Source organism: Coniosporium apollinis (genome assembly GCF_000281105.1).
Source record: "Coniosporium apollinis CBS 100218 chromosome Unknown supercont1.4, whole genome shotgun sequence".
NCBI classification, from domain to species: domain Eukaryota; kingdom Fungi; phylum Ascomycota; class Dothideomycetes; genus Coniosporium; species Coniosporium apollinis.
Window position 1 is genome coordinate 102,320 of NW_006913266.1, and position 22,003 is coordinate 124,322.

The following is a 22,003-nucleotide window of genomic DNA, read 5'->3' on the forward strand; positions in this document are numbered from 1 at the left end:
TCAAGCTCAGGATCCCCGTCATGTCAAGCATCGGCTTATCGATAACGGTGTGATCGCCATCACACCTTGGGCTTCCCGTGCTTCCCCAGATTTATCTCGATACTCGGCCTTCCTGACAACAAACTGCACCAACATGCCTGCGCTCGCTTCTGCAGAGGTAGCAAACGCCTTGAAAGACCTTGAAACATCTCCCAACAACAACAAAGCGTCCGCCTACAATGATCTGCTTGACAAGATTGTATCCACTAGCTTGCCGGATACTCTAGCATCCAATCTTCAAGGTACGCCAACGTTGTTCGATATGAAGGAACGGTCTCTCGGCTCATTTGTCAGATCTGTGTGCTGGCTCTGGCACTGCTGTTCCTCGTTTCATGTGACAGATGCTTTATGCAACCTCATCACTGACCGAGCAGTAGCCTACCTAGAATCTCTCCTCGGCGAGTCCCTCGGCATCGTAGCCTCGAGACCTCTCCTTGCATCCTTCGTAACCCGCTTCCGGTCATTGAACAATCCCGATGTCCAGATCGAGGTGGGGACGCACGCGTTAGAGCTCCTGCAGCCCAAGGTCGTGTCCTACGAAGAGCAAGACACCCAGATCAAAGAGATACTAGCCAGCGCGTACGAGACACAGGAAGATTTCACCTCCTCCGCGAAGGTCCTACAGAGCATCACTTTGGACAGCAGTCAGCGAGCGGTGTCCGCGGACGACAAAGCGAAGATATGGACAAGGATCGTGAGGTGCTACCTCGAGGAAGACGATCCCACATCGGCTATGAGCTACTTGAACCGCGTCAAGAATGTCCTTTTTGAAGTCACAGACAAGGAAACGCGGCTGAAGTTCGCGTTGAGTCAAGCGCGAATCCTTGACTCGCAGCGAAGTTTCCTCGAGGCCAGCCAGAGCTATCACAGCATCAGCTTCGAGAGCATAGTCGACGAGGAGGAGCGGCTCCAGGCGCTGTCTGCAGCCATTGTTTGCGCCGTTCTTGCGCCTGCTGGGCCGCAGCGGGCAAGAACTTTGGCCAGGTTATACAAAGACGACCGCGCTTCCCAGGTAGAAGAGTTCAGCATCCTGGAGAAGATCTTTCTTGACCGCCTGCTCTCGCCCTCGGAAGTTGCCGCTTTCGCGTCGAAGCTTCAACCGCATCAGCTGGCAAAGACCGCCGATGGCTCAACAGTGTTAGAAAAGGCTGTCCTCGAACACAACCTTCTGGCTACGTCGCGTCTCTACAACAATATCGGCATCGCACAGCTTGGTGATCTTCTAGGTGTGGATGCTGACCGAGCAGAAGGCTATGCGGCGCAGATGATTGAGCAGGGCCGTCTGGCAGGGTATATCGATCAAATCGATGCCGTCGTCTTCTTTGAGGGCGAGGGAAGCGGGGAGAGGAAGCGAGGACAAGCGGAAAGGCTTGTGGGGAGGGAGATCAGGAAGTGGGATGCCAACGTGCAAGGTCTGGCGGAAGAGGTAGAGAGGGTTGCAACGATGATCCAGAGCAAATATCCGGAGTTTTACGCGGCGCATATGAGTGTAGCCTGAGGTCAAGAACGGCACTCGAAGCGTGATTTGTTTGTTTTACAATCATAGCGATAGGCGAAGAGGTTAGATACTGCAGGTGGGTTTGTTATCAAGGTCTACGATGGGAGGCTTCATGGACATGAGCCGGTCGATGAGAACGCAGTAAGGACACGCGATTTCAACGTGCAACAAAGAGTTTGCGTCTGTACCATCAAAGTTGGAAGTTGAGTGACTGCGACCTGGATGTTCAAGGCGCTTCTTCGCGCGTTCACGTGACATCGTGATAACTACCCATCTCCTTGCCTTCTGTTGTGGTATGAAAAAATTGACCAAATACCTAGCTGCTTGACTGCCCATCGACCATGGCTTTGCCCTGCCCACTGCCGGTTGTAGAAGAAGCATTGTCACCGTACATACACACACGGCGAGACACTCTACGTATCCGCCAGTTGTTGATCGAATCACTTGTTTCCAACCTCTCAAACGGAGATACGCATCTCTCCTATCTAACATTGGCAAGTCTTCCAGCCGACTCGGCAGCGGAGACACTAAGTGGAAAATTTACCGGGCTTCGAAAGCGGTACATCGAAGCCTTACAAGCCAATGCAGCCGCTCGGGAGCAACTTGATACCGTAACGGCGGAGCTGAATGAGCTGCGCGAAGCAAACCTCAGAAACGAAACCCCGTCTCTAGGATTTGGATCCGGCCAGGACGAGCTTCGCAACTACATATCGCTTCTCCACCAGCGGCAGCAGTACGAGAAGCTGCAAGTGATCCAGCAGAGCTTAGATGAACTTGCCAGCGCGAGCGCCAGCGTAACCCGAGCGGATGTGAAAGCGATGATTACAGAAACCCTGGGCGAGTCGCCGGAGCCGCCACATGCGTATCCCAAGCAGGAGGACAAAGCCTCGAGTGTTGAGCAGTTGGTCTTCCGGTTGAAAGAAGAAGTGCTGGCAGCGAAGCAGCGCATGGACCTGGCGAACAGGTCTCGGGCTGAGATCCAGCAGCACGCAAGCAGCCCTGTCGAACCAAGCTTAGAAGCCCAGGTTGACGCACTACGACGCGCTAGGGATGAATTGGTCAGTTGGATTGAGGGAGAACTGGCAAAGATCTCTGAAGACTCCGCAATGATCGGCCCAGACTTACGGCAGGACGGACGAGATCCAGTATCAGACGGAAGCAAACTGCCAAACGATGCTCAGCCATACTTCATGCGTATACAAGAAACCTATAGACAGTATCTGGCAGCTCGTCAATCGATCATCGCAACCATAGAAGCCACCAGACACGAGCCTCAACGGCCTGCATCTCCTCCAAAGTTGACAGAACACCCTTCCCCAACTAAGGCGCCAAAGAGTGCAAAACCTCGGAATGTCGAGGCCTATGACGCTTTACCCTACTTCTCGCACCTCCTCCAAATCTCCCAGGACGAACGGTCGCTTCTGCAGCAGTCAACCTATGTTCGTCGCCAATTATCTACCGCAACAGCTGAGAACACCAAGCTCATCGAACGGCTGGCCGATGAGAGCCATCTGGTGACGCCCGGCGCAAAGGATGCAAAGGCATGGGCGGCGGCAGCTTCAGTGGCGTCGCAGAGCACGAACGCTTTTGTGACGGAGCATCTGGAGTCTGGGGAGCATGCGATTTCCAGTGCAGAAGGTGCTCTAGCGGAGATGAGTGCGCGGCGGAAGGCTTTGGGAGGGCTTTCTGGCAACGTGTAGCCAGGAAAGTCCTCGTCCATGAGAGTGGCCGGCGCTCCTTTGAATATGGAGCAGCTGCGTATGCCAGGCTCGCATGGCCTCATATCGAGAACCCGGCATTCATACTACAAACTTCCTTCTGGCCAGATACCAATGCTTCAATGCGCAAGATGCTTATCCGGAAGAGTAAAACTATCACTCCCCTGTAACCGTGCATTTCCAACCGCTGATGTCTGCCTGCCCGGGACATCCTAGATGGTTCTGGAAACCAAGATAGCATTGAGTATACACCACAAGCATGCACTACGGTGCATCTGATGGGAAACAGTGAACGCGACGTTATCACAGCTGTCTAGCAGCGGGCAAGTTGTCACGTGCTTACGCGAAGAGCTGTGAAGGCGACGTCACTTCAGCCCAGCGCACGGACCCTATCGCGCTTCGAAGTCGCGGCCCACTCAAGACTTCAAGCCGTCCCCTATCGTCAAGAACCCGAGCCCTCCAGTGGGACATATGGAGCAAACATGGCCAAGCGGTTGAAGACCGTATCTGCACCCAGTCATCATGAGATCTGTCCTCATCACGACAAAGACAACCCCGATCTCCGGAGATGCAACGCCCCGACGCAGGCTGGCCAAAGATGTTCTCGTAAATCCCGGATCACGCCCACAGGAGGTTACCTGCCTGTTTGCGCGACGCACAAGGATTACCGGATTCGCGGGGGGAAATGTCAAGCGATTGCGCAATGTGGAGAGAAGTGTGAACGTCGAATCTTATGGAATCCGCCGGAGTTCCAGTGAGTACAGATACGAACTGTGGCTTGTTTCCCGCAAGAAAACATCGTCATGCATTCGTGAATAATATTACATCGCCGACTGCAGGAGAGCAAAGATACCGATCATGATAGCGCTCTTGTTTATTGAAAAGCCTCAAGCTCTCTAGCGTCTGAAACTGTAGCCGGTAGTCTGATTTTTGAGCCGAACAGAGCCTCTCACGGCTAGCTTCGAGGCGAGTTTTGACAGAGCGCCGTCTGTGAGGTGTAGCATTATTCACGAATGCATGGTTATCTTCTGGTCCCCTTGGGTTCTACGAAGCTATCGATGGCCGCCTCACTGATTGTTTTTCAGGCTCTGCAAGGAACACGAGAACTACCAGATGCCCTGCTATATACTCAAGCTTCCACCCGAGGTCCGGCTAATGATCTTTGGATATCTCTTTCCATATCCTCACGTAGCGCACAGGAAGTACAACACTAAGTTTGAACACCCACGCTTACGGGTGAAGCGGCCGTCGTTTCGCTCTTTACTTCTTGTGAACCACCAGATTTCCCAGGAGGCTTTCAGCATCATGTACGAGACTGTACCGTATTGCTTCCAGATATCTGAGGAGATAATTCGGACTCCTAACAAAACGGCATTTACCGCCTCTGAGGCTGAAATCGGAGCGCGGCCTAGCAAGGATTGGCGGACTGACTTGCTCTCGCTGCCTTTCGCTCGGATTCGCAAGTTTCACGTATCCATCTTTGTCTCCCGACTCGGGTTCAGCGACCTGCTCGGACATCGAGAGGAAGAAGAGCTTAGTCTCTACAACGTTCGCGATAACGTTCAGAGACTTGTCGGCATTCTCAAGGAAGTTCCTTTCATCAAGGAGCTGAGGGTGAGAGCTTCTCTGCTCAATATTGAGTGGTTAGACCCAGAAAGCATTACTGCAGCCGAATTCCTGCTTAACCCCTTCATGTGCTTGCGTAATATATGCCGCCCCAGCCTCGATAACATTCAAGTCGGGGTGGTTAGTGAATCTGACCGCCTGGATGCTTACTTCATTGGGACCAAGCGTACTGGAACCTGTTACACCCCGGAAGTTGACTTTGTAGCCCCTCACGATATTCTCACCGGCTCGTCAGGCTACTACGAGCCGGTGGCAGATCTCTCTGGGGTCAAGGGTATGACATTTGCAGAATCCAGTTTCGCTGCAGGAAGCACGTTGGCTAACTTACAAGGGTGCAGTTCTGAGGTTCAGAGAGCACGCAATTTCGAGTAAAGACTACAAACCTGGAGAGGAGGACGAAACTTTCGCAACCTACGTGTCGAAGTGGGAGAAGCTGTTGGCGAGCGACGACCCTGCGCCGCCAGTGCCACCGCTTGCGCAAACATACGAAGACGTCAAAGACCTGCTCTGGGATCTGAGAAAACTTGGAGTACCACGGCGGGGGGAGTCGGAAGAACAGTTCGACCGCATTTGGAACTATCAGCCACCAGGACGGCTGCCTAACATTTTGACACGGCTTCTGCACCGAGCGAGGGTTGCACGAGAGGCGGACGGGAAGGACGATATGGCTGAAATCCAACAGGAGATGCATACTCTTTGGGCGGAGTTTGTTGCAGAACAGGATGCGAGTCGACGCAAGGTCAACGATCGCTTTGTACGAATGGCTCTGCCTCCAGCCGGCCAGTGTTCGGTTGTCCCGGAACTGCCCCAAAAGAGCGTCCCAGGAGAGCCCAGCAGGCTGTTTCCGCCGTTGATAGAGCCCCCTCATTACAATTCGCAAGGCGAATCCATATCGTTTATCGGCATGCCATATGGCAGCAAACCGAGAGCCCGGCTGGTGACCCCCGCTGTGGTAAGCGCAACTGGACAGCTCTTCCTTGAGTGATTGTTGGCTGACTCTCTGATTTTAGGTGGATGCAATGGAAGAAATGATAACTAGACGCGATGAAATCGACAGTTAGTGACGCCGCAAAGCCTGATGTCGGTCACGCATTGCGTTCAGGCAGCAGTGTGACAAAGGATTGAGAAGTAGGATTGTAGCATACGTGCTCAGGCTGCATTGCTGAAGCGCTCGGATGGAAGCGACTTGATGTTCATGCATCACGAAGCTGTTTGTAGCTGTTCGATGATCGTTGACTGATGGAGCAGAAGGGTAGCAGTGGCTAACAGTGTGCTACGTCTTTCGTGTTTTGCTCATCGCGTATACCCAACCGTAGGCAAGATACTGTATCATTCAACGGCACAGACAGGAGGTTGGTGATCTACCAGACACAGCGGTAAGCCAGGACCGACTAACATCGACAACCATGATCTGCCATGCTTTTCTTACTGTATCAACTGTTGATCGCCGGGACCAGGGAAAGGCGATTTGGGAGCTCTGCTGCTGTTCAGGGTCTGATCAACCATGAAGCAACAAATCCGTCATCTTGCCGCAGCTCCAATCCTCTCACCACCACCCAAACTTCATTCCGACCTCGATCAATATCTACCAACAATCAATGCCTCGACCCCACCACCCCCTCGAATGCTCAAGAGACTCTTCCCATCCACCCTGAAAAGCCCTGTAATAAAAATGACCGCCCCGACCACACTCGACATATTCACCACCGCCCTCCACCACATATACCGCTTCCCTATCCCCTCCCCATCCTCCCCCGCTCTCGATCCCACCACATGGACTCCTCCGCCCGCCTCCGCCGGCCACAAGGGCCGCTACCTCTGGACCGACGCCTTCGGCCTCCTTAATTTCCTGACTCTCTACCGCGAAACCTCTACCCCAGCCTATCTAACCTACGCACGCAGTCTCGCGACCGCCGTACATGGCACGCTCGGCCGTACACGGGACGGGCGTAGCCTCCTACCGGGCGCCAGCCCAGGGAATCCGCTGGGCGGGGGTCTGCGGATCGGCAAAGAGGCCGAGGGCGGAAGTGACGGGGATGGGCAGTATCACCACTATCTCACGCTGTGGATGTTTGGACTCAACCGGCTGGGCAGAGCTGTTGGCGGGGAAGAGGGGAGGGGGTGGAACGACCAAGCCATCGCGCTCGCGAAGGCGATTCATCCGGCGTTTGTGTATGAGCGGTTCAGCGCACGGCCGCGCATGGTGTGGAAGATGAGTATGGATCTAAAGAGGGTGCTGGTGGGCAGCGAGGGCAATCTGGACCCGGTGGATGGATACGTGGTCTTTAGGCTACTGCAGGAGAGCGACGGGCCAGGGAGCCAAGTCCTAGCAACAGAGATCGCGGACTACGAGCGCATCGTCCGCACAAAATGGCGCGGCTACAGCAGCAGCGATCCGCTCGATCTGGGCATGACGCTGTGGACGGCGCATTGGTTTGGGGCACGGGAGGAGCGGGAAGAGTGGGCGGAGGCGCTGGTGAGGGCTGCGGCAAGGGATGTGGGGGAGTTGTTTGAGGAGGGGTATTTTGAGAGGCCGGTTCGGAGGAGGTTGGCGTTTAGGGAGTTTGGGACTGCGATGGGGATGAGGTGTGCGATGGAGGGGAGGGAGTGGGATGAGAAGGCGGAGAGGATCACGGGGGCGTGGGAGAGGGCGGGTGTGGTGCCGACGCCTGATGGGAGTGGTGCTGCTGGTATGAATGCGGAGGATGAGTTGGTGCCGATTACGCTGGTTATGTATGCTGCGGCGTTGATTCCTGGAGGTGAGTGTGATGTTATCCGCGTCTTCTACTGCCGTGCTGTGCGTAGCTTCCACATTGCTTACTGTCACAGCTTTTCGAAAAGGCTACCTGTGAGATGGATGTACATCGCTGGCCACCAGAGGCGAAGCGGTTGAATGCGTTTGCTGGGAATACTTCTACAGCTTGTCCGGTTGCCGGGGACTCCTGACAGCCTACTTTCAACAAGAGATGGGCTTTGATGAAAGCTTCAGGTTATAGTCGAACTACATTCTCGGTTGTGCAATTACATTAGCTATCTCTATTACGTACCGCACCGGGTAGAAGCACGACGCGTAAAAACAACAAGGCACGAACCGGCCCTCGCAAGGATATACGCCAAAAGCCGGATTTGTCCCCTATGCGGCCTTCCTATATGCAGCGAAAGAAGCAAACGAGATGCGCCATGCCGAATGGCAATTTGGTATCTTCAACGGCCGCGAACTGTGTATCAAGGCCCAGCGCTTTTAGCAAGCAGTGTGTACGTAAGAAAAAGGAGCGAACATAGCCAGCTTGAACGCCAGATTAGGAAGGAGTTGGCGGAGCGGACAGTAGATGCGGCGCAAATAGCCATTGAGATCGTAGTTGGGGTCCCCACGCCTGAGCGAAAGAAAGACTTCGACAAGCTCAATTAGTGAGATACGGGTATCGTGGTCGCCAAACTCTAGACAGCGCGGGCTGGTACTTGAGTAACAAGCATAAAGCCAACACAGAAAATCAAAGCGCGGCATAAAGTCTGCTCGAACGCCTTCCGTCAGTGGTCGTTCCGATTCCGCAAACATGTTTTTTTTTGCTTACCGGGACATTGAACTAATACCGCCTGACTGGTGCGGCGACAGGGCTTTGACCGTCCGGATTGCCAGTAAGCTCAGCAACGCGAGCCTTGATGCGGGCCACACGCGACTCTATCGTCTCTTCGCCGCTTGTGTCAGGATCCTCAGTGGTGCCGTTCGCAAGATTGATCTGGCTGTTGTTCCGCTTAGACTCCTCCTCCATCCTGGCCGCGCGCTCCGCAGCGTTCTTTCGGATCTGTGCCCATCTGTCCTGTGCTGGCGAGACTGAGCGCGTAAGATCTACAGAGGTCTCCGAAGCATCGTCCTGAACTACTTCGAGCCCTTTTGCAACGAGGTCGGCCTGGCTAGGGTGTGCATTCTGGTAAAGCGCGGCCGCAGCTCGTGTCCTGAATTGTATCGGCGGCGACGGTGGCCTGGCTGCCTCCTCTGGAACGGCATCTGGAACGTACGCGGGCATGTCTTCTAGAGGGCCCTGGTTGAATTTAGTGGTTGGCTGTTCGGGCTCATAGTGCTCATGTGCGGCAGGTACGGTAGCAGCGGGTGCAGGAGCAGCAGGTACTGGAGCAGTTGGATAGCCGTAATCATGTGTATGTGTGTACGCGGGTGGAGGGCTCGGCCCAGCAACCTCGGAGGAAATTGGCTCGGCAGCCACTAAGGATGCAGGCTCTTTGGCGGCAACCATCTCAACAGACGGCTGCACGGCTTGCTGAGATGGCGGAGGCCTCTTTCGAAGCGCCGACATACGGCGTCCAAGGTTCGTCGTAGGCGGTTGAAGACCAGATTGGACGGTAGTAAGCTGCTGAGCGTGTGGACGGTCCATTCCATCACCTCTCGGTTTTCCAAACATCTTCTTGAATCCAACGGCGCCCTGTGTCTTCGCCAGTTTCTTCGGCGGCGGAGGCTCCTTGTTAATCGCAGCTTCTGGGCTAGAAGACTTCGACTCCCACGCCCGCTTGACCGGCTCGTCTGTTGTGCTTGCTCTAGGCGACTCGACTGGTCTCCGCTCGGGCACGTTCTGTCTGAAGGCCGGATGCTGTTCCATAATCGGGCTGGTCTCTGGGCTAGGGACTATGGGAGTTGCCTTATCGTCAGCCACGGGAGTGACCATCGGGATTGGTACTTTGGTAACAGCAGCGGCTTCGAGCCTGAGAGCTTGTACGTCATATGACTTCGGCGCAACCGGTAGGGGCGCTGGTGGTGGTGATGGCACCTCTGAGTCTGGTGTCCGCATTTCCGTCTCTGCGGGCAAAGAGGGTAGATCGCGGTTTGAGATTTCCCTAGGCAACCCGGGTGATAGAATACCATTAGCTTTTGGCAGGGTAGTTGTGCTGCCACCCGCGTAGACATTCTCCCTTGATGGGCCTGCGCCTAGATTGATGTCCCCTAGGTATTTCTCCCGTATGACACCCCTATCGAATTCTCTTGCCCACTTCATCGCCAGGCCAGCTTCGTCGTTCAAGAGTGGCTGCAGTGTCATGACGCTGGTGGTCTTATCGTATGATTCATCGTTAGTCCGACCGCGACGTTGAGCCTCGGCACCTGCGACTTGCTCCCTTTGCTTCCGCGCGAGCTCCGCCGCAGCGGCTTGGATCCTCGCATGCTGGTCAGGTCCAATGCTGGTCTTGCTCATTGGGGTGCTGGCGTTGGTCCGGTTGTACGGCTCCTCCACTTTCGGAACAGGTTTCTTCCCGGTCGACTTGCGTCGTCCCAGACGGCCACGTTTAGTGAAGCTGAAGCGGCCCTTCTTCTCCGCGATGTAAGCGCCCTCTTCCGGCCCTGGGGAAGCTCCTTTCACCTGCTCCTCCATGACGAGCCACTTACCGCCGCCAATGCGAGTTTCGATAAGAGCACAGCGACCAAATACGGCTTTCCGTTCAGTCGACTCCTCGTTGGCCAAGCTTGTCATCCAGACCCACCAGAATGTCTCGTCTAGCTCGAACTGGGTGATGCTGGCAAGCTCGCCTGGCTCGAGACTGCTGTCTTGCGTCACATTGCTAAGCACTGACTGAGAGCTTTGAACACGTGAGACGCTTAGCGGAGGCAGCACCTTGCCCGGAGGAAGCAGTAAAGGAGCGGGCGAAGGTTTACCGTTCTCTTCTACGAAGCCGGACGACAGGAAGTCAGCCCAAGATGGAGTGGTGGGGCGTCCAAGTTCAGCCGGTCGGGAACCTGGGGTTGATCGAAGACCTTGCATGCCGTTCTGTTTGCTGCCAAATCCGGATCCGTTAGAGCCGATACTGCTTACATCGTCAACAGCCGAGAAGCCCATGTCTTCGAAGCGGGACCAAGAAGCATCCGGGACACCAGAAGCACTGTCGTTGTTGACGTTGACGGACTGATTTGTGTTGGAAATGCAATTGAGCACGCGGCGACATTCGTCACTGAGTGCTCTGATAGGGTCATCGTAAGCGGAGAATTGCTGCAGGACTTGGTCGTCATCGCGATATGCGAAATTTTTCGCCCTTCGCAGCAGCGCGAATGGGGTCGGAGACACCTGATCCACTATCATAACCACCTTTGTCGTTGACGTCTGCATAAGCATTGGAGTTTCCGGAGGGTACTCGGTCTGTGAGAGAAGCGCTTGGAGTGAGCGCGGTAACGTGGATATGCCACTAACGCCAGTAACGGAATCTGGCGACAGAGAACGGAGGTAGGCGAAGAACAAGTGGCTCGTCGCATCAGCGGCACTACGCCAGTCAGCAAGAGTCGAGCTTCGTGGATGCGACAGCTTACCTTGCCCAGGATCGGTATCCCCCATCAAACCCTTTCCCTCCATCCGAGTGTTCAAACGCCCACCATCCAGCCATCCGCGACAATTTCCTGCCGCCCAAGCCGTTGGTCTTCCCTCTTGCGGCCACGGCAGCCAGCAGATCGAAGAAGTCGAATATGATTTCTTTTCGGGCGTCGGAGTCCACGCTAATCGGGATAAAGGCATTGAAGGCGTGTCGAGCCATGTTGGAGTCTGCGATACGTTAGCCATCTACCGCATAGATTGGAGCCCAGTGACTGACCTTTTTCGCCCATCTTGAACATCTCGTATGCATCCCACGTGACAACGCCTTGCGGCATTCTGCTCCAGCACCATTTCATAATGCTGCAGAGCACCTAGAGCCGTCAGCGGCCGCTTGTTCATGCGTTGGTTATCAGCTTACCATGGGCTCCGTTAGTCGCAGCTCGTGGCGCAGGCCAGCGCCGGTGCATAGTGCGGTCCGCTCACACGAGGACTTGAAGAAATTCCGGATAAAGCTGCGAGCAGCACTGGGGTCGGAGTGAAGTCGGAACGGTAACAGAAGGAATGGCATGTCGAGGGCTGGGAATGACGGGTTAGCTGAAGCGCACACCAGCGTCTCCGCGCGACTTCAGCGTCATTCGTGGGGCCAACATACCTCTGGACTTCATTTCCTGGGTGCACACGTGGATTAATTCCTGGATCTCCTCCGGGGCAACCTCCTTGCGTGACCACGCGTCTTCCCATCGTGGCTTTGGGAGAGCGATAGCCGAGTCGTTCCCGTTGGCGTGCTTGTCGAGCTTCGAAGAAGCTCGTGGGCCGTCCCTATGCTTGAAGACTCTGGAGAAGAACGGCATGGCGAAGGCCAAGCTGTGTGCGCGGTTTGTTTACTTGTACCCAAGGAACATCCGCTGGCTCAAAAACACTATGATTTCGGTGGGGAACGCGTTGTAGAAACGGTTTTCGAAGCGATATCTGAATTAACAGCGCATCAGTGGGTACGGATGCAGGTTGAACTCGAGGCGGATCAATCAATGGCAGGACCCTGAAGATATTCGGACACGCAGGGATGAGGTCGATCGCCGCGTCTCCCGCTGTCAGGACAGGAGCAGTTGCCGAAGGCCGATCGTGCAGCTCCCAAGTGTCGCAAGCTGGATATGTCTGACACGGTCGAGCGACAGGTTGCGTAAGGAATGTCGACGGCAACGAGCAGGATGGAGGGCTGGAGAGTTAGTGAATTGGTGGATGTTCAGGAGGGAGGAGAGCGAGGCCCATGGATGTTAAATGAGCTCAGGAGCTTGGATGCTCGTGGTCAATAACGAATCTCAGCTGAAGCGAGGTGACCCTGGTTCTTGATTTCTACCTGACAGCCACGCCCAAACTTTGCAGGAGTGCCATGTCCACGACAGCTCACATCACCATTGCCACAAATTCGCCCCGATCGCCGCCATTTTTCTATTCTTGCTGGGCGTCCAGCCAAAGAGCAGCGAGCCTGCGCTGCATATCTGAAACGGCCCTATCCTCCCCACAGCGGCGAACACATCAGTCGCACATCGTTTCAAGGAGCGGCAGCGAATCAGGGCACGTCAAACGTCGAGATTCCATAACCATTCTGTCAACGGAACGCTAATCAAAAGTTACCGGCCGGCTTTAAGTGGACCCTGATCCGTGCCAATGGGATCCACCGCTAGAGCAAGATGCGGCAAGGCTCGTCGATCTTGACAGGACGACCATTCTATTCTCCTGGGCATCTCCAGGGCCATGAGTGATTGCGACTGCCCCTAAACTCAGAAGTTCATTGCGTGTTCGCTCGATCATGGTTCAATGACCAATGCGCCTCACTAAACAGAGCGTTCTGTTGACGCCGACAACCCGGCATGGGGCCACAGGCATATCAGCAACGGGGGGCTGCCGGAGCGAGCGTCTGCTTCATCTCCTCTATCTGAACCTTCAGCCAACGGTTGGCGCCCCCTTCGACGAACTAAGGATCTGGCGGCACGGCACACGAAAAACGACGGTCAACGACATCGCTCTCTTGCTGTGCGACATCCTTCTAGTTATTGACCTTAGTTTGCTTCCTAACATGCGCCTAGATGCTTTCGCAATTCGGCGCGTCAACGCTGTTCACGTGATCGGGCGTTGCTTCAAACGTCGTGATGTCATTCAATCCAGCCAACATCTGTCTTCATCAAGCAGTGCTCGCATCTGCACTCTCTCCAGACTTCATTGCAGTCCACTGATATTAGCGATTCGTTCTGTCCAGATTACAAGAGCGTTTTCAGCTACACCTCGCAAAATGGTCAAGGACAAGGAAACCGTTATCGAGTATGGCATGAGAGCGTCATGCAACAAGCCTGTAGGCCGTACTGAAATTGCAACAGGGAGTGGAACGAGCTCGTCAACATGACCGCGGGCGAGCTGCAGGACTGGCTCGGCAGCGAAGAGTCCGTCGGCGCTGGCTGGAGCAAAGACGATGGCTCCGGCGAGACGATCGGCCATGAAAGGTGCGGCCGCGCATTGCAGAGTTCTACAGTGGACTTGTCGTCTGGCTGACACGGACCAGCGGACGCAAGATCATCAAGATCCTCGAGAAGAATCCAAACAAGGACCCGGACAGCTACGACGAGGAAGACATTGCCCACATGCGCAAGGTGGTTGCTTACTGCAAGCGTCACTTGGCGCAGGAGGAGAAGGCGAAACAGGACTCGAACAGCAAGTCGTACAAGTCTCTGAAGAACTGGGTCAGTATTCTTCGTTTGGCGATTGAACATGCAACACTTACCTTGATGTAGGGACATGATGCACAGAAGGCATGATCCCAAACCTAGCTATCATGCCCGCTTTGCTTTGGCAGGCAGGTAGGCAGGCAGGCAGGCAGAAGCAACAATACAAGTAATTCCGCAACAGCCGCACACAGAGTTTAGTGATAACAACTCACACCCCATTCTCATAAGAGCATGCCTCGCACTTACATAACTCCATGTGAGAGCGAACCTCAACAACCAGAGTACCTAGATGGCGGCTCGCATGTGGTTAGGTGCCAGTATATGTGGGGGAGTGAGGAGAACCCGTCGCATTTCCAGTGAATATTCCAGCCAGAAGCGGTTCGTTGTGTCTTAGTTGTCAACCGGAGCAATTATCATTTGGAACACATATCTGCAGAAAAGCAGCTCTGGTCTCAAGCAAGGGCAGGCCTGCGCCTATGGAACGTCGTCTGTGATCGTGCAAGGCCCTGAGCACGTTAGAGAGGTCAACCGCTTTCACCTCAAGTTAAGGCAAGCCTGCGCCTGTAGACTGTAGTCCGCAACGATGTAAAGCCTTAAGCGCATTACGTTTCATGCCGTTCTCCGTCGAGTACTTGTTCTTGTGCGCGACATCTTAGCCCCTCATAGACGACATCTCAGCCTCCCGTTAACATGTACGCTTCCCCGTTTTCGAATAACTCTTCGGCGCGCTGGGAGATCCTTCAGCTGGCTTGGGAGCATGTCATCTGTAGGTGTTCGCTGCGAGGCCAATTGTGGAGGTGATCGCACCGGAGGCAGTGAATTGATGCTCGCCGTAAGATTCCGGAGGTGGTGCGTATACAACTGTGTCCTGCTGAGCTGGTTTGGGCATTCTAAGTGCCGCCCTTTGTAACTTTGTGGAAAGCCGTTTTAGAATGGGAGCGAGGGAGCTGCACGTAGTCAGGGTGAGGTGGGGATCAATCACACACTTGGCGGATTGGGTCTATAGGCTTCATGTGCCGATGCCCACGAGATGAGCGCTTGAGAGCTTGAGGCAGCTGAGCATGATGCTCGGCGGCAGATAACAATGAGCTCTAAGGTGGTCCAAAGGTGATCTGAAAAGTTCGTTACCGCATCTTGCTGCAGCTTGTTCAGTACCACATCCATGATGAAACTGGACTCGTGATCTTCTCAGGTGTAGCGCAGCTAGACCAATTCCATGAAAAAGGGATCGAAAGATGTTCAGCAGCGTAGCTCTGCAATGCGTCGATCACCCGGGGTGTCTTTAATTGGCGAACTGTGCCTGAGGGTTATCCATCTCCAGAGCTACGAGTAGCTTTCAATGGCGCAGTCATGCGTTTCCGAGCAATATCACTGTGGTGCATTTACCCCCTCCTCCCATCTGGGGCCGCGAGGCTTCATTCCGCTTGGACGTGAGCTTATCAGCCATGCTCTCAGACGCTGGATTGCTTGAACGTTCGGATGATCAGGAGTATTGTGGTAATCGTTGGTATTTCCTCTCTTGCGGCTGGCGATGTGACACAGTTCGCAACTGTCTGGTTACCATGCATACCTTGCGTCCCTGCGCTGCATCCTGGAATAGGCTGTGCAAGCAAGTGCCATTGTCCCTAGTATGCGCGATGCCCCCTTGCTTCGTTGGTTGCAGTTCGGCTACAACCTCTGACGACATCTGTCAAACCCACTGGCTGTGCAGAAACAGCCGTTCGAAAGGCACTTAGTGCATGAGTACTCGAGTGCGCAGCAAAAGATCTACACCTGTGCTGTGCTATGTTTAGATACATTGCCATGCTCGCGGCAGCGTGCATCGCGCATCCGGATCGGCGCCACAGCCGCGGTGCTCCACAGAAACGGTGTCTCTTCCGAAGAAACCGGTCGTTGTATTTCGCCGGCTGCAGTAAGAAACTGCGTTTCGAAATGTCTTTGGCTGTACAATCTCGGGAGTCTACCAAAGACGTAGCAAGGAGCTGCTCTCGCGAGTTGGGTTGCCGTAGCACGAACTCAAGCTACCGCCGAAGAGGCTGTGTCCGCTGCCATGCTCTCGCTTCGAACCAAACTGCTAGAAGTGTGGTTGGACACAAGCACGTTCGGTTTCTTGACCTCACGCTGCAGGAGCCCGAACTGGCGTTGCTGACTGGAAAATGGTCGAAGAGCTTGGAGCACTCAAGCCTCTTACTAGACACAGCAAGTCGCCTTCCCATGCCACTCACATCTTCTAGAGCTCTTTCATATACCATACCGGCCGCTTCAAGAACAATGATAACGATGGAGAGGAGCGTTAAGCTCCCCGTCTCCGTCATTCAATGGCAGACTGCCATAAGGAGGCGTAGCCTGCCTAGATGCAGGTACGATCACCATTGCATCCCGACACTCAATCAGCAGCAGGACAGACGGATGTCAATGCCCAAGCCCCGCATGAAGACTCGAGATGAGGTCTGCCACAAGCGCGGCCGTTGGTTGAAAATCCAAGGGTCAAGAGACGGGACGGGGAGGCTGAAGCGCGCACAGACAAATGCCCTTAAAATAGCTCAACTTTGCCAATTAGGTGGAATTGCGCAAAGGCTTAGTCGCGGCATGTCAAACGTCCCCTTGACCTGTGACGGTGTTTTGGCAGTGTCTTTTACTTCCGTTGACGGGCTGCTGAAGATTCTCCACGCGTTCCTGTTCGTCCGTACTTCCGCGAGCATCTCTTTTAGAGCTTACCTCCTAACAGCATGTTGTGTGGCAATGTGGAGAGCCTCTCTTTCCGCGAAGGGCACTAGAGATTGTCTCGTAAAGCTCATTTAAAGCAGCGTCTGTGACAGCGAATCAGGGACTAGGAGTGAGGAAGAGGTAGGAAAGGCCCCAAAATCGTGGAGCAGTTAAGCCAAGCACCGACCGTCGCGGCACGATGCGGTAATATCCCGGCTAAAAGACGTTAAGGACTCCATATTTAGAATCGAAAATGCCCAGCTCTCGACCCGCCCGGTCTGAAAACCGCACCAGACCACTGGGAGCCGCATCCGCAGCGCCATCAGTTGCCGGCATTTCATATTACTACAGGTACACGCCGCTATCTCGTCGCCACTACCCGGCCGTTGGTATCGACCCTGGAACAGAGTCCATTCTACCAGGCTACTCACCGCGAACCGGTCGGTTGACGCCTGATATACCCACCGTCGCCATTCCCGACCGACATCACGACCGCACGACCACACTTCCGGTTAACATACGTCAACTGATGCGCGCCGTCGTCGCATAGCGCTGCCAACGATGGGCCGAAGAAAGATTGAGATCAAGGCCATTAAGGATGATAGAAATAGATCAGTGTACGTGTTTTGTCGACTCGCCCCACATTGCGAACGTAGAGAGCGGCCCGTTGCAGACCCAAGATCTGTTCGTGGTAGGCTTGAACGTCGCGTCAAGAACACTCAAAGCGCACCGCGAAGCTGTCACGTTCAATGATTGTACATGAAGCGCGCTCTCTGTAGTCTTGAGACTTAATGCATTCATCCCGAGCGATTTTCCAGTGTTGTCAGCGGCTAATTTCTGCATCATAGGACATTCCTCAAGCGCAAAGGCGGATTATTCAAGAAGGCGCACGAGCTCTCCGTCTTGTGCTCGGTCGATGTCGCTGTTATCATCTTCGGTCACAACAAGAAGCTGTATGAGTTCTCGTCGGGCGACATCAACGAAACCATTGGGCGATATCAATACTATGGCGGGGCACACGAACACAAGGGGCCGGAGGACTTCATGGGCAAGAAGGACATGGATGACGATGATGAAGACATGGACGACATGGGATCGCCGCCTCCGAACTCCCATTCACCTCCAGATCATCCGATGATGCCTCCTCATCTCCAGAACCAACCGCCATATCAGCACATAAGGAACGCGACACCATCCGCCTCTCCGCCGATGCCGAACGGTATGCCATTCCACCCACGCAATCCCTCACCTCAGCCACACCCTCAACAACAAGGCATCTCGCGTCCTCCGTCACGAACACACATCCGGCGAGCAAGCTCCAATCTTATGCCTCCACAGCATCCTCAGTATTCGCAGCCGTCCCAACCCCAACCCAACTATGCATACATTCCGCCAGTATACAATCACCAAGCCGCTCAAGGCATGCCAGAAGCTCCGAAGCCTGGTCTGCCGCCGCATTTCCAGTATCCGCACCCTCCGCCGAATAATGCACAGCTGCAGCAAGCGTATTTGCAGGAGCAGAGGAGGCAATCCATGCCACCAGCTTTTCCCCAACAACATCAGCAAGAGCAGCGGCCTCCAGCACCCATGCAGCCAACGCCGCAATCGCAACAGAACACATTCCAAAGCCCGCCGCTGCCGCAGCCCAAGCCCTTATCTTCAGCGGGGAAATCGAGCATATTCACGCCTATTGATGACAGCCGGTCACTGCTCGCTCAGCACTGGGGAAGCACTAGCACAGCTGAAGTGGCGCGCATGGAACCCGCGATTAAGCCGGAGTTCGGTCCTAGGTCGCAATCTATCGATGTCGCACAGATGTCTCGGCATCAAATGAACGGAGTATCATCTATGCCGCCGCAGCCACAGCACCTGCCCCAAGCGTCGCGGAATCCGTCGATCTCGTCGTTACCCAGTATACCGCCGCCATCACGGACGAACAGCATCCAGATAGGAGGAGAGAAAAGGCCAAGGCTTAAAGTACAAATCCCCAGCGAGCACTCAGATGCCGGAAGCGCAACAGCTGGCTCTTCACCAAAAGACACCAATACCAGTTCAACGCCACAAAGGAGCACGGAAGCCTCGCATTCATCTATAATGGTTCTGCCCCCACCTTCACCAAGCGCCAGCGCGCTGCTCAGCGCAGGTGCCACTGGGCCAATAAACCCGTTCGCCAGACCTCCGCCACCCATCAACCACAACTCTTTTGGAAACCGGAACGACATGGAAACGCCTATCTCTGCGCTGCCGAGTAGATTCGTTGCTGATGGACTTTTACCCTCGCCTTCCAGCTTCTACCCTGAGTGGGGCTTTGGACGAGATACCAACATGTTACCGAGCCCGTTGACGTTTCAGACGCCTGTTGTTGCCAACGGACCGAGCTTCAGAGATGAAGATGTCGACAAGAAGAGAAAGCCGTCTGAAGGCTCCGATGGGGGAGCCAACAAAAGAATGAAAAACTGAATAGAAGGCGGGTCTGATGAGAATTACGAGCCACGACCTAGCTCCGTAGCGAGAACATTCGGGTTCACTGGGCTGTCCCCACATCTTTCGTTTGCGTCCCTACACACGTATTCCAAACTCGCAGAAAACATCAGTCGCAGTCACCCTCAAAGGCACCCAAATCCAAGGCATGCATATATCCAGCAGCAATGATAGGCCCAGCAGTATGTACCCTTCTTAAAGGCCGCGATGGACTCCTCCCACCTTAACCGCTGGCACCCGTATGCCTGGGCACACCGCCCGCCCAGCCACGTTCGATCGTGGAGGATCTGCGGGAGGTTTAGATTCGCCGTTTCGAACACCGAGCGCCTTGTCGTCTTGCTGGCGTAAAAGACTAGAGGTTCATACTAAGTTGCCGATACGACCACCATTCTGCAGTGTCAACCCATCACTGCGATTTACGATGAAATGTAGTATGCATCAGCCCACTGGCCGGTTGTGTTTAGGGTGTTCTCCTCTTCCAAGACGAAAAAATTGTTTGCTTAAGCTGTTCTTTTAGTCCGCTTGTTTGCTACTTTCCCCCTCTTGGCCGGTCTTATACCTTCACTCGCTTTGGATACCCCGTAGGCGTTTCATGTCTTCGTTCTGGCTTCCTCCTACATGTCCTTTCTCACAACGAGGCCGCCATTCTTATTGTTGTTTCTCTTAGGCGTAGATCTAAGCTTGGAGGGTCAGGCGACGAGCGGATATAGCGGTGACAGAGTAGAATGTCAGGTGTAGCTAGTGATCTGTAGCAGGTACTCAATGAGCTTGGAGTCACCTCTCCGTCACAAGACAGGCCCTTTCGCAAGCCGAATCTTAAAGCATGTCCGCATGACAAGCATTATCTGCAGTGACTCTGTCTCGTATTGACTGCCATCGTGCAGCGGCATGCGGCTTTGCTTGAGCCCAGCCAGCTTGCCGAGACGGCAGCAAACAACGACCCCTCGCACCCCACCATGCAGCCTTGCATCGACAGTCGAAGGACGAGCATTCGAAGCGCACACCACATTCCCAACATCACCATTACCGAGACTCTCGTTACAAGATCAGACTCAGCCCAGCATCAAGCTCCACCGAGCTCACTGACCGGCGAAGCGAGCCTCCACCGTATGACCGCAGTAGCGCCCGCCTGCGTGTACTACCCCAGCCGCACAAGGCTGCCCTCAGACTGCGCCCTGCAGCTTGCTATTTGATAGCATTGTCACCTCGCCTGCGAGTCACCTACGCTCAGAAACCTCCATCTCACACACCATGGCCTACAACAAGGGCTACAACCCCGACGCGCTGCCCGCCCACGCCGAGCCCGAGCAGGTAAATTGAACCCCACCACACCACCACAGCTACGAGTGATCTGACAGCTATCCCACAGGCCGCTCAGCTCCTATCCCAATCCCAACAGGCCGCCCGCCCACCACGCACATCCTCCCGCCCAGACACCTACGCCTCCAAGCCCGCCGCCGCCCCGGCCTCCTCCCTCCGTCCGCGCGACGACGACCGCTATGCCCGCCCCAACGCCGCATACAGCAGCTCTAGTGGAGGAGGCGGACAAGCAGGCGGAGGCGGCGGTGCCTCCTACCGCGACGAGCGCGACCGCTACGCCGACCGCCCAGCACCGCTCTCCTACATAAACGACTCGCGACGGCGCGAGTCCAGCTCCCCCCGCTACGCCGGCTACGGCAGCCCCCCTCCGCCCGCCGACTACGGCCACGGCCCCCCGCCCGCCTCCTACCACGGCCGGCCACCCCTCACAGCCTCGTCGCGCCCTCCACCCACGCCGGCGCCCCCGCGCGACAGCAACGACCGCGACGCGCTGTGGCGCATCTTCAACGCCGTGGACAAAGACGGCAGCGGCCAGCTCACCGAGGACGAGCTCGGCCGCGCGCTCGTCAACGGCGACTGGTCCCCCTTCGACACGCACACCGTGCGCATGATGATCCGCATGTTCGACACGGACCGGAGCGGGACGATCAACTTCGACGAGTTCTGCGGGCTGTGGGCGTTTTTGGCCGCCTGGCGTGCGCTGTTCGACCGCTTCGACCTCGACCGCAGCGGGAACATAAGCTTGCCGGAGTTCAGCGAGGCGTTGGTTGCGTTTGGGTACCGGCTGAGTGGGCAGTTTGTGGGGCTGTTGTTTCGGACGTATGATCGGGGGAGAGGAGCCATTGGGTTTGATTTGTTTGTGCAGGCGTGTATTTCGTTGAAGAGGATGACAGATGTGTTTAAGAGGTATGACGAGGATCGGGATGGGTATATCACGTTGAGTTTGTGGGTGCCCCTTCTCTTCAGACACTGTTTCTCGTCCCCTCTTGTGGACCCCTTTCTGTCTCTGCCAAGGCCACGCAAGCTAACTTGACGCTCTCTACAGCGAAGAATTCCTCACAGGTGCGCAGCAGCTCTTCCTCTTCAACAGCATCTCCGCCGTCACTGATACCGGCCTCTACTAGAAATCATCAGGCAGCGCTAGAGCCTCTCAGCAGAACAAGCTGGACGAAGAGCCGAACTTGGGAAGGGAGGCGGCCGGAATTTCCACCATTCCCTACTGGGTGGTGTTAGCAATGGGGCTACTCGGTACTGAACGGAGAAAACCGTTTGCCAGTTTCTTTCTGGACGATGGACGAGTTCTGGCTGTGTCCCCGTGCCCAAGAGGGAAACAGGGATTACCAGGATTGAATAGAAACGTGGCTGGATTGGCTAGAGCTGCTTTCTCGCCCCTTATATATGTCCGGAGTGTTTGGATTGACGAGCTTGGTTCCGTTGACGGCCAGAATCACAGCCAAGTTAATGTCGCCCATCTCTAGCGGCGGGGGAAGTGGCGAAGAATTCATAGCTGGCAGGGGACAACCTTTATGCTTGTATACCCCAGAAGATCAAATCCTGTCAATTGCTATGCTGTACACATGCTATGTAAACCAC

At 55.0% G+C, this 22,003-nt stretch overlaps 8 protein-coding genes across 8 annotated transcripts; 7 read left to right on the forward strand and 1 right to left on the reverse strand.

The window, feature by feature from the left end:
* Positions 1–133: 133 nt before the first annotated feature.
* Positions 134–1,537, forward strand: W97_01083 (uncharacterized protein; the record flags this gene model as incomplete). The annotated part of the gene is made up of 2 exons (XM_007778992.1): positions 134–281; positions 417–1,537. The coding sequence occupies 2 exons, from the start codon at positions 134–136 to the stop codon at positions 1,535–1,537; spliced, it is 1,269 nt and encodes a 422-aa protein (XP_007777182.1).
* A 341-nt stretch (positions 1,538–1,878) lies between these two features.
* Positions 1,879–3,237, forward strand: W97_01084 (uncharacterized protein; the record flags this gene model as incomplete). Its single annotated transcript, XM_007778993.1, has 1 exon — positions 1,879–3,237. The coding sequence occupies one exon, from the start codon at positions 1,879–1,881 to the stop codon at positions 3,235–3,237; it is 1,359 nt and encodes a 452-aa protein (XP_007777183.1).
* Positions 3,238–4,560: 1,323 nt separating this feature from the next.
* W97_01085 (uncharacterized protein) lies at positions 4,561–5,942 on the forward strand (the record flags this gene model as incomplete). Its single annotated transcript, XM_007778994.1, has 3 exons — positions 4,561–5,155; positions 5,220–5,833; positions 5,892–5,942. The coding sequence occupies 3 exons, from the start codon at positions 4,561–4,563 to the stop codon at positions 5,940–5,942; spliced, it is 1,260 nt and encodes a 419-aa protein (XP_007777184.1).
* Positions 5,943–6,553: 611 nt separating this feature from the next.
* On the forward strand, positions 6,554–7,733 carry W97_01086 (uncharacterized protein; the record flags this gene model as incomplete). The annotated part of the gene is made up of 2 exons (XM_007778995.1): positions 6,554–7,640; positions 7,711–7,733. The coding sequence occupies 2 exons, from the start codon at positions 6,554–6,556 to the stop codon at positions 7,731–7,733; spliced, it is 1,110 nt and encodes a 369-aa protein (XP_007777185.1).
* A 732-nt stretch (positions 7,734–8,465) lies between these two features.
* On the reverse strand, positions 8,466–12,034 carry W97_01087 (uncharacterized protein; the record flags this gene model as incomplete). The annotated part of the gene is made up of 5 exons (XM_007778996.1): positions 8,466–11,136; positions 11,183–11,411; positions 11,461–11,554; positions 11,602–11,759; positions 11,836–12,034. The coding sequence occupies 5 exons, from the start codon at positions 12,032–12,034 to the stop codon at positions 8,466–8,468; spliced, it is 3,351 nt and encodes a 1,116-aa protein (XP_007777186.1).
* Positions 12,035–13,580: 1,546 nt separating this feature from the next.
* On the forward strand, positions 13,581–13,993 carry W97_01088 (uncharacterized protein; the record flags this gene model as incomplete). The annotated part of the gene is made up of 3 exons (XM_007778997.1): positions 13,581–13,681; positions 13,741–13,918; positions 13,970–13,993. 3 exons carry the CDS (start codon positions 13,581–13,583, stop codon positions 13,991–13,993), a joined length of 303 nt encoding a protein of 100 aa, XP_007777187.1.
* A 3,177-nt stretch (positions 13,994–17,170) lies between these two features.
* W97_01089 (uncharacterized protein) lies at positions 17,171–19,069 on the forward strand (the record flags this gene model as incomplete). Its single annotated transcript, XM_007778998.1, has 2 exons — positions 17,171–17,226; positions 17,458–19,069. The coding sequence occupies 2 exons, from the start codon at positions 17,171–17,173 to the stop codon at positions 19,067–19,069; spliced, it is 1,668 nt and encodes a 555-aa protein (XP_007777188.1).
* A 1,272-nt stretch (positions 19,070–20,341) lies between these two features.
* On the forward strand, positions 20,342–21,534 carry W97_01090 (uncharacterized protein; the record flags this gene model as incomplete). Its single annotated transcript, XM_007778999.1, has 3 exons — positions 20,342–20,401; positions 20,460–21,355; positions 21,456–21,534. The coding sequence occupies 3 exons, from the start codon at positions 20,342–20,344 to the stop codon at positions 21,532–21,534; spliced, it is 1,035 nt and encodes a 344-aa protein (XP_007777189.1).
* Between the last annotated feature and the right edge of the window lie 469 nt (positions 21,535–22,003).